Below are 20,856 nucleotides of genomic sequence, written 5' to 3'. Positions count from 1 at the left end.
TATTACATTAGCCTATACAGTAGGGGTGGCAAACTTTTTATTAGAGTTAGATAGTAAATATTTTAGGCTTTCAGGGCCACATGGTCTCTGTCTCAACAACTCAGTGCTATCTTATAGCCCCAAAGCAGCCATAGACAATACATACCTATCATGTTTCCCGGAAAATAAGACTGGGTCTTATATTAATTTTTGCTCCAAAAGACGCATTAAGGCGGATGTCATCCTGAAAAATCATGCTAGGGCTTATTTTCTGGTTAGGTCTTATTTTCGGGGAAACATGGTATATACAAATGGGTATGGCTGTGTTTCAAAAAAATTTTTTTAAAGAAAAAAAATTATTGAAGACTTCCAAAATTTGTTTCTGTATGTTATTTCTATAAATATCTACTTTAATAGACATCAAAACTGAGACTTTTAAAAATATTTATTCATCTATTTAAAGTCTATGACTTGTTAACATAAATAACATATTTTATTAAAATAATTATAATTCCAAAAACAAAAATAAATTTGATCAGAAGAGTTGCATTATTTTATATTATTGTGAATCTCTTTAATTTACACCTTAGTAGGAGATAGCTAGAATCTCTATTTTCTTCTGCATTTCATCTCTTGTAATATGTTGTGTTGGTTGAAGTACATGGAGAAAATCTGGTCTCACAGATATGTAGTTTAAAAATGGAAAAGAATTTTAATAGCCTTTTCAAATAGTTGCGAATATTCTTTGTTACTAAACTAAAATTCCTTAAGTGGTAGTTTCTTAAAAGTAGTTTCTTAACATTTGTCAAATTTCATATCTTGTGGAAGTCCAAAGTCTGCTTAAGATTTCTGGCAATTTGGAATCTGGAAACATATCAATCACCATTTCATACTCAGCTACATTAAAATCCCAGGTACACTATCTTGTACTCTGGATCTTCTACTAATGAATAATTTCCTAACATTATGCATTAGTCTTTTGGAAGATAATTGATTCACTGAGCCATCATGCAAAGCTTCTAAATGTTGATACATTTCATTTTACAATACCAAAAAAAAATCACAGTTGTTAATATACCACTGATCTCACAAGAAAAGGTCTATATGTATGGAGAGGTTGTCAAACTAAGTAAAGAATTTGAATTTTTCCAAAATTCAAAATTTGCATATAAGCTTGAATTCTAATATTTGCATGTAAGCTTGAATTTTATAATTGGCAACAAATACCATCAGTGGTTTTCTTTGAAATGATAGGCTTATTTTGTTAATTTTGAGAAAAATGTCTGACAAATACTTAAACCTTAATATTCTTCAAGTAAAAATGGTATTCCATGAAAAAAGCTGCTAGTTTAGATCACAACTCTGCCGCACAGGTTCTTTTCTTTAGGACAACCATTGTACTTCACTATGCCACAGAAGTGCTTTATGCATATTTAATTTCATCATTCAGATTATTGAAATGACTTGTACTGAAGGTTTGAGAGCAGATAAAAAGTCAATATTTGCTCCTTCTTCAAGGACATTCTAAAGTGAAACTGGAATCTCTGTGATTGGATAGAGGTGAAGAATGGATGAATACTAGAACAGTTTGGCACCCCAGCCTTGATGTGTGCCAAGATGCCAGTAGTTTTAGACACTGTATTGATTTTTCCATTGCTGCATCACAAATTATACAAACTTAGTGGCTTAAAACAACACCCATTTATTAGCTTGCAGTCCTGTCCATCAGTAATCTGCTAACAGCGTGTCTGGTTCTCTGCTAAGGGTCTCATGACGCTTAAATCAAGATAATGGCCAGGCTGAATTCTTATCTGGAGCTTAGGGTCCTCTTCTAAGCTCATATAGTTGAGGCAGAATTAAATTCTGCCATTGTAAGATTGAGGTCTCCATTTCTTTGCTGGCTGTCAGTTGGGGTCACTTTCAGCAACAAGAAGCCACCACATTCTTCACTTCCATCTTCAGAGTTAACAATGGAGAACTTCCTCACACATCAACTCTCCTTTGTGCTTCAAATATCATATAACAGGAATGACCCCTTCCCTTTCAAGTTGCCTGATTAGATCAGGCCCAATGAATAATTTCCTTTATTAATTCAAAAGTCAACTTATTAGTCAACTAAGCATGGGAGTGATATCCCATTATATGCACAGGTTTCACCCACACTTAAGGTTAGAGAGTTATATAAGAAAACCTAGGGACCATTTTAGAATTCTGCCTACCACAATCACCATTGCTTTTAGATCAGCAATACAAATGTAGAGCATAGTAAAAGAGTTAAAAAATGTCTTAATATTATTGTGAAAATAGCTTGACCTCACAGACACCTGAAAATGTCTCAAGTTTCCTGAGGGATCCACTGTTCTAGATGATCTCTAAAGTATCTGTGTGAGTTCCATGAAAGTGACTAGAGGAAAAAGTTTTGTTTTTGTTGTGGTTTTTTTTTTTTCATTTTTATCCATTATATTTGACAGATATTAAGCAAACTATATGAAAGATAATGTTGTTTATAAGATATTGCCCTATTAAATATACTCTTTATACTCTTATTCAATTTAAAGAAAAAAATACCATAGAATTGTTATATCATTTTTCATATTAAATCAATCATCATCTTGGACAGTACTGGGGGGCAGTATATGAAAAAATGTCATTTCAGAACCTCTTCTTCAGACTTACAAAAGATGAAACTTACACTATGGCATGGTATTTACAGGTTTCAATAATAGTATATTAAAATATCCATTCAAATATGACATTTAGTGTTCAACTTGTAGGGGAGAAAGTAATTTTCTTCTACCCTTCTAGGGTTCCAGCTGGTTTCATAATTAAATAATCGTAAGACAGATTAACAAGAGAAAAATAACCAAGTTTAATTACATATGTACGTATGGGAAGCCCACATACTTAAGAGAGTCAGAGGCCCCATAAACATGAGAGGTTCACAGACAGAAAGTGAAAATGATGTATACATGCCATTCTTTGCTAAGGATGAGATAAGATGACTTAGGGCTACAGAGAGGGGAAGGTCATTCACAGAATGATAAGAAGAGCAGATGTTAAGTAATTAAGAGTTTGCCCTGCCCTATGGATAGGTCATAAAAATGTTATTCCTGGTAATAACTCTTATTATGGATAAGGCCCCCAATTTAGATTCTTCCAGGTAGTTCAGGGAGAGGCAGAAGTTTCTTCTGAGCCCACAGGGTCTCCACTGCCTTCAGCTCAAAATAATCCACATGCCAAAGTATTACATCTTGGGGGGCCCTGTTCTGAACCACTTCATATGCAAATACTTAAATATATTAACCTCTTTATGTGTCCCTATAGAATAAATGAAATTCTACTTTTTCTGACTCTTCCTAAGTCACTGAGTAGTGCTGACCATTACTTCTGTCTGGGTCTAATAGGGAATTGTAGGGACAGAGGCAGGAAAGCAGTTCTCAACCTCATATGGAAAGGTGCTGGCTCGGGTAGCAGATGGCCATCAGCTGTAACAAGTTGGCCATTAGCCACTAATACAACTGCCGTGGTGTGGGGACAGAGTCCCAGAGATCAGTTTCCAGGCTCTCGGCCTCGCGTGTGGAGGTGCTGGCTCGGGTAGTGAATGACCATCAACTGTGATTGGTTGGCCATGAGCTGTAACCAGTTAGCTAATTAGCTACTGATGTAACTGCGGGGCTGTATTGATTGGTTGGTTGGTTGGCAGGCAGAGAAGTGAATGGCAGACTTTGCGGATCATGTGGCTACTGCTGCGTGTGTCCTACCCGGCCACCAGAGAGAATATAGTGGTGTGACTCCCCTATCTATGGTTCCGTGGGTGTTCATTTTTGGCCTAGCCATATCCTGAGTTCTTATGTGGGGAGCAGAACCAGAGGCCCTGCACAACATGTGGCTATGCTAGCAAGCAGACTGCAACTAGGAAGTGTGGTTAGCAAGCGGATTCTGGATTGCGGATCATGTTAATCCTACATCCTGTGTCTCGCCTGGCCGCCAGTGAGACTGGAGTGCAGGAAGGCCCCTTGTTGGAGTACTGGCGGATGTTTCCTTTTGTGTCTCGACCAGCCACCATTGAGAATTTAGTGGTATGACTCCCCTACCTATGTCTCCGTTGTTGTTCCATTTTGGATTCACCATATCCTGCATTCTTGGGCAGGGAGCGGGAACTGCATGACACATGGCGCAGTGAGCAGGGTTCTCCCGGTCAGGTAATGAAGTCATCTGCCCCTGGGCAGGAGGACATGTGGCCCCCACACACTGAGTGGTGCCCGGTGGCTGCTGTTCTCATGAGTGGGACCCCCATGGAAGGGTGGGAAAACTTTCGACAGTTCTCCGACCAGTATAGGAAAAGCCGTGCAGCTTCCAGAGAGCTGGACCCCCATGGAGGGGTAGAAAGACGTGGACAGTTCTCCAACGAGCATAGGCCAGAGAAAGCGAAGATCACTGCAGCCGTATGGGCTGGGAAGTGCTTGCTGAGGCAGCCCGGGTGCGGGACTTGTAGTCCCAGGAAGAAACGCTTACTAAGTCCTCGGTGAAAGATGCCAGTGCAGTCAAGGTCGTCCCTCACCCCCAGGTTGGGGAGGACTTGGAGCTTTTGCCCTGTGGAGAGGGCACACATTGTGAAGCCAACACACAGCCCTGGGAAATGACTGTGGACTATGGGGAATTACCTTCCATCCCTAATTTGATGGACCGCTTGACTGTTTGGGAACATACCACAATGTAGTAGAACTGGCGGATGTTTGCTTCCTGTGTCTTGCCTGGCCATCAGCGAGACTGTGGTGCAGGAAGACCCCTTGTTGGGGTACTGGCGGATGTTTGCTTCTCTGGCTCGACCAGCTGCCATCGAGAATATAGTGGTATGACTCCCCTCTCTATGGCTCCATTGGTGTTCCTTTTTGGCCTCACCATATTCTGAGTCCACCGGCAGGGAGCAGGACCAGAGACTCTGCATTATAGGAACCAATTCTTCCTGCAGTCAATTCTACCTGCAAGTGGGCAGGTAAGTGCAGCTGTAACTTGTGCACTGAAAATATAGGGGGAAAGAAAGCAGATATGTAAGCAAAGCAGTTGGTTTATAACATACAGCTGAACATAATTCTTTCATCTGCAGTTCTGCCCACCTCTCTCCCCCAACTAATCCTCAGCGTGGTTGAGAAGGTAGAGGAATAGGCCAGAAATGTGATCATGTGTGGATGATTTTCCCCAATCTCCAGAATGAAGAGAACCAGAAATAGACATTAGAGGAGAACAAAATCAAAGTGTGGACCTCCTTGCTGATTGTACTTTTGTTTCATTGTGAGAAAATACAGACACTATGATTAAATAGTTCACATATTTTTAATTTATCAGATGTTAAATACTATTTATTTGAATGCTGGTGCTCCATTATGTATTTAAAAATTAAGTATCAGTGTTAATTTTAGATATATTGTAATATTAATGGCAGGAGGTATGGCAGAGATTGTACTCTGAATTTCCTCTTTTAAAGACAATACCAGATGACATCAAAATGGCGGCGTGAAGTGAGCCTCTGTAAAGCTCCCCTGGAATTTACAACAAATGGAACAACTATAACTCCACAAAGGACTCCCTGCACAGCAGACAGGCAAGATGAAGAGGCGCACTACTGAATTCAGCTAAAGGTGGGAAAATTGCACGAGCAGGGGAGGAGGGAAGGGAGAAGTGCGGAGACAGAGTCGCGCGGGTGCAGGACGCAGACCTAGCTTAGTGCTCCGAGTTCGCTGCATCCCGGAGCTACCGCAGCTGCGGGAGAGGGAAGAACTCGGACTGCTAGGGCTCCGCTTATGGCCCACAGGGCTCAGGGGGCAGCATATAACACGGCTGAACCCAACGCTCACAGCAGAGACCACGGAGAAAAAACGGAGGGAAGAAGGCTGAAAACGGTGGTTTAGGCCCTCACTGCCGAGCAGAGAACGGAAGCCTTAGGCACTGAGACTAGCCGCCCCCTTCCTATCCTCCCAGAGCTCGTGCCGCCCCCACCTGCCCAGTGCTAGAAGCGGAACAGGAGCAGTGTCAGATCAAAAGAACAGAAGAATATTTGCTATTCTGAGAACTGTGGACCAAAGACAAAGATTCACAGCCCAACTAGTTCTGGCATAGGGGAGGGAGCTGCGGAAGCAGGACTGGCTATGGTGGTGGTCGCTGCCATTGCTCTGGGCCACCTCTCACAACTCATCTCGCCTCTGGCCCCATCTATCTGAGTGGATCCCTGCAGGAGTAAGAAGAACTGCTGAAACACACAGGATCTGAATCTGGTGCAAGAAGAGCTTTGGAACTTCAAAGCTCTTCTTCAAAAGCTCTCCGCATACTCACACAGACACTGCGCCCTGTGACTCAGGCGAACTATTAACAGAGGAGAAGCCCGTCTCACAGGGAATCCCCCCATTGTGTGAGAAGCTGGAATAGTGCAGAGAAAACAGCACTACCGTGTGATAGAGAATAAAAGGCTGCAGTAGGAGAGAAAATAAAACATTCTACCAACAAGTACTGGAAAACAAAGGAAAGACCTCTTCCTATCAACCTGTTGCAGAAGCCACTCCTGTAGATGTCTAGGAAGAGAAATAATAAACCAGTAATTGCCATGAATAACCAAGGCAACAAGACAGCTCAGAAAGAAAGTGAAAAGTCTCCAGAAAGGGAACTTAAAGATATGGAAATATGTGACTTAAATGACAGAGAATTCAAGATTCCAGTTCTGAAAAAACTCAACGAGATGCAAGAAAACACAGAAAGGCAGTTTAATGAACTCAGAAACACAATCAAAAAACATGAGCATTTTACAAAACAGATTGAAATGTTAAAAAAGAACCAAATAGAATTTCTGGAGATTAAGAACTCAATAAAAGAAATGAAGAATGAAATAGCCGCTTAGGTAGTAGAGTTGACCAGATGGAGGAAAGAATCAGAGACATCGAAGATAGAAACCTGGAAATTACACGGATGGAAGAAGAAAGAGACTTGAGACTTAAAAGAAATGAAAGAACTCTACAAGAACTTTCTGACTCCATCAGAAAGAGCAATATAAGAATAATGGGCATAGCAGAAGGAGAAGAAAGAGACAAGGGAACAGAAAATATATTCAAATAAATTGTCGATGAGAACTTCCCAAACTTGTGGACAGAACTGGATCCTCGAATCCAAGAAGCAAATAGAACACCTAATTACCTAAATTCCAACAGGCCTTCTCCAAGGCACATTGTATTGAAGCTGTCTAAAATCAACGACACAGAAAGAATCCTCAAGGCAGCCAGGGAAAAGAAGACGGTAACCTACAAAGGAAAGCCCATTAGATTATCATCAGATTTTTCAGCAGAAACTCTACAAGCCAGGAGGGAGTGGAACCAAACATTGAAACTATTGAAAGAGAGAAATTATGAGCCAAGAATAATATATCCAGCAAAGATATCCTTTAGATATGAAGGTGGAATAAAGACCTTTCCAGACATACAGAAGCTGAGGGAAATTTCTAATACACGACCTGCACTACAATAAATACTAAAGGAGGCTATTCGACCACCATCAACAGGGACAATTTGTGGCAACCAAAACATAAAAAGGGGGAGAGTAAAGGCCTGAACCGGAATATGGCAATGGACAAAGTAAGCGTGCTGAAGAAAATGGAATACTCTAAATATCAAACTTTCTTTTCCATAAACGTAAGGGTAACTACTCAAAAAAAAATCCAGAACTGAAATATATACTGTAATAAAAGAAGAAACAGAGGGAAACATCATAGAATACCACCACACAGAAATAATAGACAACAACAAAAAGGCAAAGAAACAATGGAGACACAGCCTTACCAGAAAACTAAAGGTATAATGACGGGAAATCCTCACATATCAATAATCACACTAAATGAAAATGTATTGAACTCACCAATAAAAAGGCACAGAGTAGCAGATTGGATCAAAAACTACACCCAACCAAATGCTGTCTCCAAGAGACACATCTCAGCTACCAGGACAAACATAGACTCAAAGTGAAAGGATGGAAATTGACACTCCAAGCAAATGTTATCCAAAGAAAATCAGGTGTATCCATACTGATATCAGATGAAGCATATTTCAGTGTGAAAAAGGTAACAAGAGACAAAGATGGACATTTCATAATGGTAAAGGGGACTATACAACAAGAAGACATAACACTCATCAATATTTATGCCCCCAATCAGGGAGCACCAAAATATACCACGCAACTACTAACAGAACTAAAGGGAGAAATTGACCAAAACACAATTATACTAGGGGACTAAATACATCATTGACAGCTATGGATACAGCATCCAAACAGAAAATAAATAACGAAATAGCAGCCCTACATGACACATTAGATGAAATGGACATAATTGACATATATAGAGCACTTCATCCTAAAACATCAGAGTATACATTCTTTTCTAGTGTACATGGAACATTCTCAAGGATAGACCATATATTGGGACATAAAATCAGCCTAAGCAAATTTAAGAAGATTGAAATCATACCAAGCATATTCTCTGATAAGGCTTTGAAATTGGATATCAACTGCAAAAAGAAAGCAGGAAAAATCACAAATACACGGAGATTAAACAACGTACTTTTAAAGAACGACCGGGTCAAAGAAGAAATTAGAGGAGAGATCAAGAGATACATAGAAACAAATGACAATGAAAATACATCCTACCAAAATCTTTGGGATGCAGCGAAAGCAGTTTTAATAGGGAGATTTATATAATTACAGGCCTATGTCAAGAGACAAAAAAGAATTTCAAATAAATAACCTCACGTTACACCTTAAAGAACCAGGAAAAGGAGAAAAAAATGAAACCCAAGGTCAGCAGAAGAAAGGAAATAACAGAAATCAGAGCAGAACTAAATGAAATAGAGAACAAAAAGACAATAGAAAAAATTAATGTGACAAAGTGCTGGTTCTTTGAAAAGATTAACAAAATTGACAAATCATTGGTTAGACTCACTAGGATAAAAAGAGAGAAGACATTAACAAAATCAGAAATGAAAAAGGGGACGTTATCACGGATGCCACAGAAATGTAAAGGATCATCCAAAAATACTATGAAGGACTATATGCCACCAAATTTAATAACCTAGAAGAAATGGACAAGTTCTTAGAAACATATAGCCTTCCTAGGCTGAACCATGAAGAACTGGAAAATCTAAACAGACCGATCACCAGTAACAAAATTGAATCAGTCATCCAAAACCTTCCCAAAATCAAAAGTCCGGGACCAGATGGCTTCACTAGTGAATTCTACCAAACCTTCGAAGAGGATCTAATACCAATCCTGTTCAAACTCTTCCAAAAAATTGAAGAAGAGACAGTACTCCCTGACTCATTTTATGAGGCCAACATTACCCTGATACCAAAACCTGGTAAGATCAACACAAAAAAAGAAAACTACAGACCAATATCTCTGATGAATACAGATGCAAAAATCCTAAACAAAATTCTAGCAAATCAAATACAACAGTGCATTAAAAAGATCAGTCATCACGACCAAGTGGGGTTCATCCCTGGAGCACAAGGATGGTTCAACATCCACTAATCCTTCAATGTGATACATCACATAAACAAAATAAAGGACAAAAATCATATGATTATATCAATTGATGCAGAAAAAGCATTTGACAAGATACGACATCCATTTATGATTAAAACACTTAATAAAATAGGTATAGAAGGAAAATATCTTAACATAATAAAGGCCATATATGACCTACCCTCAGCTAATCTCATAATTGATGGTTAAAAACTGAAGCCCTTTGCTCTACGTTCAGGAACATGACAGGGCGGTCCCCTATCACCACTGCTTTTCAACATAGTGTTGGAAGTCCTTGCCAGAGCAATCAGGCAAGAGAAAGAAATAAAAGGCATCCAAACTGGGAATGAACAAGTTAAATTGTCACTCTTTGCAGATGACATGATGCTATATATAGAAAACCCTAAAGACTCCACCAAAAAGCTATTAGAAACAATCAACGAATACAATAAAGTTGCCGGCTATAAAATCAACATACAAAAGTCTATTACATGCCTATATACTAACAATGAAATCACAGCAAAAGAAACACAAAAACAATTCCTTTTGCAATTGCAACAAAAAGAATAAAATACCTAGGAATAAACTTAACCAAGGATGTGAAAGACCTATATGCTGAAAACTACAAGACGTTTCTAAAAGAAATTGAAGAAGACACAAAGAAATGGAAAGATATTCCGTGCTCATGGATTGCAATAATCAACATAGTTAAAATGGCCATATTACCCAAAGCAATATACAGATTTAATGCAATCCCCATCAAAATCCTAATGACATATTTTATAGAAGTAGAACAAAAAATCATCAGATTTGTTTGGAACCACAAAAGACCCCGAATAGCCAAAGCAATCTTAAGAAAAAAGGACAATACTGGAGTTATCACACTCCCTGACTTTAGCTTGTACTACAGGGCTACAATAATCAAAACAGCATGGTATTGGCAGAAAAACAGACACATAGACCAATGGAATAGAACTGAGAACCCAGAAATAAAACCACATAAATATGGACAGATAATTTTTGACAAAGAAGCTAAAAACAAACAACGGAGGAAAGACAGCCTCTTCAATAAATGGTGCTGGGAGAATTGGATAGCCACGTGCAAAAGAATGAAACTGGACTGCTATCTGTCACCATGTACCAAAATTAATTCAAAATGGATCAAAGACTTAAGCATAAGACCTGAAACAATAAATTGCATAAAAGAAAACATTGGTACTAAATTTATGGACCTTGGGTTCAAATAGCATTTTATGAATTTGACTACAAAGGCAAGGGAAGTAAAAGCTAAAATAAATGAATGGGACTATATAAAACTTAAAAGCTTCTCACAGCAAAAGAAACCATCGACAAAATAAAGAGGCGGTTGCCTCTGAATGGGAGGCATGGGAGAAGAACTGAATGGGAGAAGATATTTGCAAACAGTGACTCCAATAAGGGACTGATATTCAAAATATACAAGGAACTCATGAAATCCAACAACAAAAAGACAAACAACCCAATTGAAAAACGGGCAGAGGACCTGAAGAGACATTTCTCCAAAGAGGACATACAAATAGCAAATAGACGTATGAAAAAATGCCCAACATCACTAATCATCAGAGAAATGCAAATAAAAACCACAATGAGATATCACCTCACCCCAGTTACAATGGTTATCATCAACAAGACAAATAGTAACAAGTGTTGGAAAGGCTGTGGAGAAAAAGGAACCCTCATACACTGTTGGTGGGAATGCAGACTGGTGCAGCTGTTATGGAAGGCAGCGTGGAGGTTCCTCAAAAAATTACGAATAGAATTACCGTATGACCCAGCAATCCCTCTCCTGGGTATCTACTCAAAAAATCTGAAAACGTTTATACATAAAGACACGTGTGCTCCAATGTTCATTGCAGCTTTATTTACGGTGGCCAAGACATGGAAACAACCAAAATGTCCTTCGATAGATGAATGGATAAAGAAGTGGTGGTATATATACACAATGGAATACTATTCGGTGGTAAGAAAAGATGCAATAGAACCATTTGTGACAACATGGATGGATCTTGAAATTACAATGCTAAGCGAAATAAGTCAGACAGAAAAAGCAGAGAACCATATGATTTCACTGATATGAAGTATATAAACCAAAAACAACAAAAGAACAAGACAAATGAGACACAAAAACTCAGACAATAGTTTAGTGGTTACCATAGGGTACGGGAGGAGGGGGATGGTAGGTGAGGGTAAAGGGGATCAAATATATGGTGATGGAAGGAGAACTGACTCTGGTTGGTGAACACACAATGGGATTTATAGATGATGTAATACAGAACTGTACACCGGAAATCTATGTAATTTTACCAACAATTGTCACCCCAATAAACTTAAAAAAAAAAAAAAAGAGATTACCAGTCTTGGGAGAATTGTTAAGTATAGTTTTGTAATGTTTTATACTTCTTGATAAAATTGTTTCTACTTCTTTAGCCTTGGTTTATAATTACCTAATACAACAGTTCTCTTGAATAGTCACATTTTTTTTTTTTTGACAATCTACCTCATTGGTATTAAGGGAAAAGAAATCATGTGATAGAGCATATACTAGCTTTTCAAATTTCTGCACATCAGTTCCATTCACATTTTATTGGCCAAGGAAGTCATATAATCACATCTAACTGCAAGTGAGCAGGTAAGTGCAACTGTACCTTGTGCACAAAAGAGAGAACTGTAGAATATTTGGGAGCAGGCCTAATGACCATACCTTCTAACACCTTTCAAACTAAGAGGAGAAAACATTCTGCTTGGACTAAGCAAAATAAACTATGCTTTTTCTTCTTTCTCTGCCATAGTCACCAATGTTCTAGATAGTAACTGCTCTAATGACGAACAGAGATCCCACTGATCTTTATCCAATATTTAGTGTGAGCGAGTAAACAAATGTTTGTCGTCTTCAATAACAGAGCTATTGGTTTCATTTTTGCTCTGGCCTAATCTAGTCCATCTAGACTGCTACAGATAGGGCATATGCTCACCCACCCATCTCACAATCAGGCCATTTCTTAATTTACATAAAACTGCCAAGCCCTGTAGGCATGAATTCATAAAGATGTTTTACAGAATGCTGTTTTAATGAAGTCTATTGCACCGATACCAAATTACAGTATCTTGCCGTGTATAATGTGTACTTTTATGCCCAAATTTGTGAGGGGAAAACAAGGGTGCGCATTATAATGGATAGTACTAATTCCGTATCTATAGAAATATTTTTAATTCTTTTATTTATGTTTATGAGTTAAAAGTGTAACTCTAGAAATCAATAAAGATATCCGTATGTAAAATAAGACCCTGGCATACGATAATTGGTTTTGTTGAACTTACCACAAACTTGCAATGATGAAGAGTTCTTGGCTTTCTATGATGGGTAAATATCGTAAATTTGTTACTGGTACATAAAATTTCTTGTACCTTGTATCTGTTCTTGTGTTTTGTAATTATTTGTTACATATTTCTTGTACCATAATATGTTAAAAAAAATAAATGCTAAAATTCCTTTATAATACAAAAAACAAGTACGTAAAATTAAATAAACAAAAATTGAAAAATTTTGAAAGAAAATGAAAGATTTTTTTTCCCTACAAGTTTGGGCCAAAAACGTGGATGTGCATTATACACGGGAGGGCATTATACATGGCAAAATATGGTATGTGATTTGTTTGATAATCATAGTACTTTCAATTTTGCATTTCACTGTAATGAAATATGCTAGGTTCTTAGTATTAAAAAATTTCAAAACATATTAATAGGTAATCTTTTTCTCTATAGTGATGATTATTCTTTTAGTGCTTTGATGCTTTCTTTTCTGTGTGCATGGTCTAGTTTACCTTTTATTTTCAGGAAACAGTCTCGCTTAGACCTGTAACTAAATGCTTTTTAACATTTTTTAAAAACACATAACCACTGATGTAAAGTGACAACTATTAATTAATATAGTCACATACCTGTTATTTTAAGTCTTTTATTTTCTATTTTCATTTCCATTTTTATTTACATGATTGTTGAATAACATGCAATTAGAGCTTTCTGCTTCACAGGCTAGCTTTTTTTGGATAAATTCTGTGATAAAATAATGCTTTGACATCACAACCAGTTGCTGAGAATAGAACATCAAAAAACAAACAAACAAAAAAACGTAAACAACTCCAAAACTTCAGTGGCTTTACATAATAGAATTTTATTTCTCTTTCATTTGACCACTCAATGTAGTATTTGGAAGGCAGTATTCCAGGTGATGATTCTGGGATTTAAACTTCCTCCATTTTACGGCTCCAATATTCCTTAAGATGTTTGAATTCTCTCCTGAGTTATTTGAATCTGGTTGATTGGTAGGTAGAGTGAGGGTTTACACAGGAGCTTTTCATAGCAATTCCTCATTGCAAGAGAGGTGGGAAATGTAATCTTACTGTGTCTCTGAAATAAGAATGACGTTTAGAACACATAGCACTCTGACACAGAAACCTGGAGCTCCACTGAGTGAACGTGTAGGTCACTCAGGGCTTGATTTGCTTTTAAGGTGTGCACAGGGCTGTCTTCACAAGCATGCAATCTGTGCAACTGAATAGGGCCTCATGCTTAGAAGGACCCTGCATTGGATTTAATGGTCTGCTTTCACAGAGTATTAAATAATTTTTGAACAAGGGACTCTGCATTTTCATTTTGCTCTGGGCTCCACAAATCATGTAGTTGGTCCTAGGTGTTAGGTTATACCAGAAGGGTGTGCAGATGGAAACTTTAGCTGCATAGAGAATGTAGTAAGAGTTCAGTGAAGTATGTCTGATAATTTCCTGGTTGTTTAGCCCATAGAGAGAAAATATCTTCAAAAAATTTTTGTGCTTTTCTTTTCTGCACATTCTTGCTCATGACCCTTAGTCAATTTTCATTGCCTCAAGAATTATGACTGCTAAATAAGAAATGTAAAACAGTTTAGTTTTTTCTTTAAAATATGTTCTGAAACCTCACGATATCAAAACGCAATTGAAAGCCAAAACTTCTGATTCTCATGAGCCATATTTTCTCTAGAGACAAGAAGTCTCTTGCAAATTATAAGTACGCCCTGAAAGAAGCAGAGCAGAGTTTATGCTGTAACACTTGAAAGTCATCTTGGCTAGGACAAGGGTTCAAGAGTTGGATAGGGCTCAAACTTGGCAGAGATCTCTGTGAAACTAGAGATGAGGGGGAAAATCTGCAAAGATACATGGAAAGGAGCAGACTCAGATTTTGTAGGGTATCCGATGGTCACTTGTCTCGTTAGGGAGATCACCTCAGGGAAGATGTAGATGCCTGATCACTGCACTGTACACCTGGAGCTGAAGTTGAACAATAATGAATGTCAACTACAATTTTATATTACATATAGTTACAAGAAGCGGAGTACAGCATTAGGAATAGAGACAGTGGAAATGTAATGGCTGTGTGTGATGTCAGAGGGATAGTGGATGGGGGTAGAGGGGTTGTCACTGTGAGGGATATAAATGATAAATGTCTAACTATTATATTGTTTTGTGCACCTAAAACTAATAAAATAAAATAAAAAAGGGAAAAAAACAAAACAAAACACCAACATCATAGCCAGTGACCACAGCAGTGTGGGTGCCAAGTAAATGAAGACTATTTGCAGATCATTTACTGCCATTCTATGAGTCATTGCCTCTGCTGCCTCTGCTGCATTCATGTGAGCTAATCAACTTCATGCTGAATAATGAGGGACTTCAGTAACTGCCTACATGTCACCTATGGATTTTCCTAAGGCTTAATCATGGCCTAAGAATTTGCTGAATCCCATTCAAACTGCCCTGTGTAGACAATCCTGTTTTCAATGGTTGAGAACTTGGTTAAGATCCCTGAAAAATAAAGACGGGGTCATTGAATAAAAAAAGGTTATAATGATATGGAAGGGAAAGCCCCATTACCAGAAGTTGGGTGGAAATGGAGAGTGACTACTCCCTCAGCTTGGTTCCCAGTCAGGCTGAGTTCCCAGTCAGTTGTTATGCTCTAGCACACTGCTTTAGGATGTAAGGGGTACATGGCATGGGTTACATACATCTGCATTGCTGGGCTTCTCGAAAACACTAGAAGTTCCTGTGGGCTTTACTGATGCTCCATAACAGAAAGTCCTGTTTTCATACCCCAGTTCTACTGTTCTCTTCTCTAAGAGTCTTCTCTCTCAAGGCTTATGTGTATGGAAATATTGTACAAAATTTTGACTTACAGAGTTGTTTTGAAAATCAATGGTAATGTATGGAAAGGAAAGTATTTGTATGGATTCAGGACTATAATAACATGTGGCATCCCATAAGTCACTTAATTTCTGTGTTGCTTGTTTTCCAGGCAAGTAGAAATGCCGTATCTTAAAGAGGTGTTAAGAAAATATAAACAATGTGTAAAATATATAAATTAACACGTTTTAGGGCACCATTTTGATACAGATACAACTATTTTAAGAGATATGTTTCATCGCTTCATTCTATAACCCCCAAAAGCTAAGGGACACGTGTATACTCAACACGTCAAATAGATGACACAACGAACGATGTGGCTCAGTCTCATTCCTTCTGCCATCCGCCCTATTTGGTACAAATATGTGTCCATTGCCATTAGAAATGCATATTTGCTTTTCCTATATCCTTCTCTGTAACAGTAGGATAAATGAAAGATAAAGGAAATTATGAGTCTTACCTAAAGTCACTACCTTCTTTAGGATCTGAAACGAGGACACATAAGTTTCTGCTAAAACATGTAAGTTTCTCTCCCTTTCCTTCTCATGATTTTCATTAAAAAAATTTTCCTACACAACCAAGTATTCTGTCATACCCGTGTTTCCCCAAAAATAAGATAGCCGGACAATCAGCTCTAATGCATCTTCTGGAGCAAAAATTAATGTAAGACCGGTCTTGTTTTACTATAATATGGTGGTGGCAGTAGGTACTGATCAGAGGAGGCAATGAAGAAAATGATCTACAGAACCCTGGAAATCACCGTCCCGTTATTATGAGTAACAAGCATACATTACTGACCCTATTATTTGTTCATAAAGCACTCTTAAATGCAATTAGGCTGCATAGATTTCCTCCTCCAGACTCTAAACTCTATGAATGCAGGAGTCACACCTGCCTTTTATATCTCTAAACCCAGGACAGTTCCTGGTTTAAGTAATCATTAAATATTGTTTGAACAACGGAATGAATGAATGAATACCAGAAACAGATTCAGAGAATTCTATAGATGCCAGTAGTCTCCTGTCCAGTCACTGCACTGAGCTGACTCTCCAGAATCTCCAGGTGTGCTGGGTCTTCTTCCTTGGGTCTAGAAGTGGTTCTTCATGGTCCAGTGGTCTATGAACTAAGAGACAATTATCTGCTCTTCTCTCTTGTACAATAAACAACAACGGAGAAGGGACGTGATAACCACAATAAACATTCCTACTTAGAAAAGATGTGCAATAGCCACTGGGCCATAGCAATGCAGGTATCCTGCCACACAGGCATTATAAAAGTTCCTTACCCAGTGATTCAGCCTTGATTCTGCTCTCTGGAAGAATATCCTTTGAACATTGACCTCTGGGGTCTTTGTCTTCATCATTTAGATGTTTATTCCATTTCCTTTGTTCTGCTTGGGAAAAGGGATATTTAGCTTTGTAATTCACTTCTTGAAGAAGTAAGATTGGTTATTTCTAATAGTGTCTTGTCATTGTTTTGAGTATGTATGGGATTTTTGGGGGAAGGGGAGTTGCGCTTCTCATGAGCTTTGACAAGTATATACACCACCACCTCAATCAAGATAGAGGATATACAATATGTCTATTATCCAAAAAGCGCCTTTGTGCCACTTTAGTCTTCTCCCTCCATTACCACCCTATTCCAGTTCCCAAGCATCAGTGATATGCTGTCCTATAGATAAGTTTTGCTTGTTCTAGAATTTCATCAAATATTCAGCTAGTGTTCAAATTTCCAATTGTCTCACAAATGTCATAATATCGTTCAAATTGTTTGACTCAAGATTCAAAGAATCATGAAGAGTGATTGATATATCCCTTAAAATTTCCTTCTCTCTCTTTCTAATAATTTGTTGCAGAATCTGGACCATTTTTCCTGCAGGTTTTTCTGTCAGTTTAGATCTTGTTGATTGCACTGAGTATTAACATGTTCCTCTGTCCTCTACTTACAGATGGTATTTTTTTTAGACTTGATCTTATTCAGATTTGATGTTTTGGTCTCAAGCATTTTCAACTGGGTTTAAGATTTACAGCATTCAAGAACGTTCTTTTGGTTATAAGTATCAGAGAACTGCATAAGCAAAATAGTGACATTTAGTGGCTCATGTTAACAAATTTCCAGGGCACATCAGGGATTCAGGGCTCACATCATAAAATCATGTTTTGGATTTTCTTTCTGCTTGATTCTGGTCTCTTCTGAGTTTTGGATTTATTCTCCACATCCTCTCAGGTTCAAGTCCATAGGAAATAAAGTTGCTTCCTGATGATTCAATTTCATGTCAGTGGTACCCATTGGCCTGACTTGATGTATGTCCATTCTGAACCAATCAATGGCACTACAGAAATATGGTAATCAGATTGGCCAGATGAGAATTCCAAGGTGGAGGTCATCTCACCAAAACCCATGCGACAACCTTTATTTATAAACAATATTTTCACTGAAGTGTAGGTGGAGTGATTACAAGTGTTTTGGATAATCAAGTCTGGGGGAAGGCCCTTTGAAATATCCCCCAAATTCTTCTTTACTAGGTCACCTATCAACGACTGTCGCTTTTCTGAGAGGTAAGCTCTGTGCAACAGAAATAGGAAAGCTAAGTTTTAATAAAGGAAAAAGTGACAAACAGAGGTCAGGGAAGACAGAGAAGGGGTGGGAGAGTCTGCGGCTGATCGCCGGCCCACAAAGGAACATGCATTTAAGGGGTGGATAATAATTAACGTCAGGTTACTGAATTGAAGAGCTCAGAAGTGAAAGTTGGTTTGCTTTACCCGGTTATTTTTAAGGCCAACTGCAAAATATTAGTGGTTTCCTAAAACCTATCTGGAGGTGACTTACCAGCATTTGGGCGGGGTAGAAGTTTCGTGAGAAAAGTTAGGATACCCTGGACAACCAACGGCCGTCAATCAGCCAACAAAACCCGATTTCTCCACTCGCGGCAGCTACACAGCCTTGTGCAGCATGGGAGCCGGTCTGCCGGTAGCAACCAGACCCACACCCCTCCCGGAGACCGGCTCTGCGCTGGCGTCACTTCCGGCCTTTGGCGATTCGCATCCGGGTCGGGCTGAGCCTCTTGCTCTTGGAATCTGTGACTGGTGGAGGTGCTGAGCTGTCCGCGTTCTCTCTTCCCGGTGTAACCAAGCCGCAGTGTCCACCGGCGAGGCTTGGTCCCCCTTCCTCGAGCACAGAAAGACGAGGAGGAAACCTGGGAGCGGCCGGTGGCCAGCCTGGGCCGCTCTGCTGCGGGTTGGCGACTCTGCTGCTACGCTTGCTGCTGTCTCTGGGAACCGGGTGCCAGCACTGAGGAGTCTTCAGTGGACAGCGACCCCCTTCCCCGGCTCCCCTGCCCGCCCTACCGGGGAGGGCGGAAGATGCCGGTGAAGAAGAAGAGAAAATCCTCTGGGGTGGCAGCGGCAGTGGCGGAAGACGGAGGCCTTAAAAAGTGTAAAATCTCCAGGTACCACCTCCCCCCACCCACCCCAACTCCCCTTCGATCTTTCCTCCTTTGCTGGACGGCGAGAGGAGGAGGAGGCTCGGGCTGGGGAGAGGCGACCCCCCACCCGGCCCCCATACACCCAGGGGGTAAGGGCAGAACACCGCGAGTCTCTGCGCCCGACTCCACCTCGTGCTCGTGGTGTGGGAGCCCTGGCGCCCGTGCCGTGACTGGAAGGAGAGCCTCACGTTGGAGTCTGCGTGCCCTGAAGGGGGGGGGGGGAATAGGCTGCGTACGTAGATTGCGCTCTTTCCCCTACCCCCTTGCTCCTTTAACCCCTCCCCGCCTTCTTTCCAAACCTAGAAGTGAGTACCAATACGCCGAAGGGTCACTTCTAGAATTTCTTTGTAGAGTGTGGGGGAAGAAGCAGAGTATGAGAAATCTTGACCTGGCAGCTGCCCATGGTAATGACAGAAAGGAAATCTCCCCGTGCTGTAATTGGCCTCCACATTGAGTATTTGGAGTGGTCTAACCCGGAGGATCCCAGCAGGAGGCCTTGTAAATCGTAGGAGCCCCATTTTTCTGGAAGTGCAGGGCCTCCACCTGCGCCAAGTCCCGATGTGCCGAGTTGGAAAGGCCCTACCTGCGTTTTGTTTTCTAGCATTCAGGATGCTGTTAGCTCTCAATATAAATATTAATAATTTGAGAGCTGTGGTGCCCTGTGTCGCCATGGAGAAAAAAGAAAACAAAGCAGAATTGTCGATACAGCCCTTTGATCCCATTTATCATGTCATTGAGGTATCACAGCAACAGTGTATGCTGCAAAGAATTGTTGCAGTAATTTAGGTGTGAGAAGTGGGTTTTTAAAAATTTCCTTATTGGGTGTCTTTGTATCAGTGGTTGGCACTTGGTGTGACGATTTCACGTGCTACCATTAAAAGAAGACTGTAGCCAGCATTATAAAGGGGAGATAATTATACAACTCTCCTTAAAGAGAGATCGGCTTAAAACGTGAGGTTGGTGACTTATTTAGTCTGCATCTTCCTTTTTGTAATTAGTTGGATTTGTTTCCTTCATTACGCTGTTTGGGAAATAAGAGCCTAAGTATACTGTTTGAGTTATTACTGTGAAAGATGATGCTATTTTCTTATACCCCTTGGTAACTCACACTAGAATTTGACGTGGTTGCTCCACTGACTTCAATTTTTATGAAACATGCAGATTAGTTTTTTATTACTCTAACTTTGAGTCACCTTAAGTAAATAATGAATCAGAATTATTTAAATTAAGCACATTAAAAAAGCTGAGCAGTCATTATTAGAATTCAAGTGACACTTGATCATCTTAGACTTTTAAATATGGTACTCTTATTTTTCATTACATTACTCAGTTGCAGAAGTTATAGCATTTCTATGTCATTGTTGTAGTGTAACTAACCAAGCTCCTTGGGAAGTTTATTAAATTTTAGAGGCCATTTGTGAACTTCTCCACTTTAAATGACTTTATGAAAAAGATAAATAGATTCAGATTAAATAGCTTTGGCTCAATTATTTGTACTATGATTATTTCTTAGGGTTTTTTTGTTTGTTTTTTCATCTGTGGAATTTAATTATACCCTTAGGTCCTAAATCATCTTTTATCTTTAA

At 39.4% G+C, this 20,856-nt stretch overlaps 1 protein-coding gene and 1 long non-coding RNA gene across 3 annotated transcripts in view; one reads left to right on the top strand and one right to left on the bottom strand.

The window, feature by feature from the left end:
* Positions 1 to 4,815: 4,815 nt before the first annotated feature.
* Positions 4,816 to 18,755, bottom strand: LOC117030290 (uncharacterized). The gene is made up of 4 exons (XR_004424354.1): positions 18,616 to 18,755; positions 16,766 to 18,351; positions 13,513 to 13,664; positions 4,816 to 4,999 (listed from the first exon to the last, which is right to left on the bottom strand). It is a non-coding gene; the product is annotated as an uncharacterized LOC117030290 (long non-coding RNA).
* A 96-nt stretch (positions 18,756 to 18,851) lies between these two features.
* The window catches only part of DCUN1D5 (defective in cullin neddylation 1 domain containing 5), a 28,415-nt gene continuing 26,410 nt past the window's right edge, over positions 18,852 to 20,856 (top strand). The window contains exon 1 of one of the 2 annotated variants that reach the window (XM_033120295.1): positions 18,852 to 19,234. In XM_033120295.1, the coding sequence (XP_032976186.1) occupies positions 19,149 to 19,234 (86 nt within the window). In that variant the 5' untranslated portion in view covers positions 18,852 to 19,148. The remainder of the gene's footprint in view (positions 19,235 to 20,856) is intronic. The other variant, XM_033120296.1, reaches the window with a different exon arrangement.

The sequence above is a fragment of the Rhinolophus ferrumequinum genome, chromosome 11 (genome assembly GCF_004115265.2).
Source record: "Rhinolophus ferrumequinum isolate MPI-CBG mRhiFer1 chromosome 11, mRhiFer1_v1.p, whole genome shotgun sequence".
NCBI lineage: Eukaryota > Metazoa > Chordata > Mammalia > Chiroptera > Rhinolophidae > Rhinolophus > Rhinolophus ferrumequinum.
Note: the sequence above shows the minus strand (reverse complement) of the source record. Positions and strands in the feature narration are given on the sequence as shown.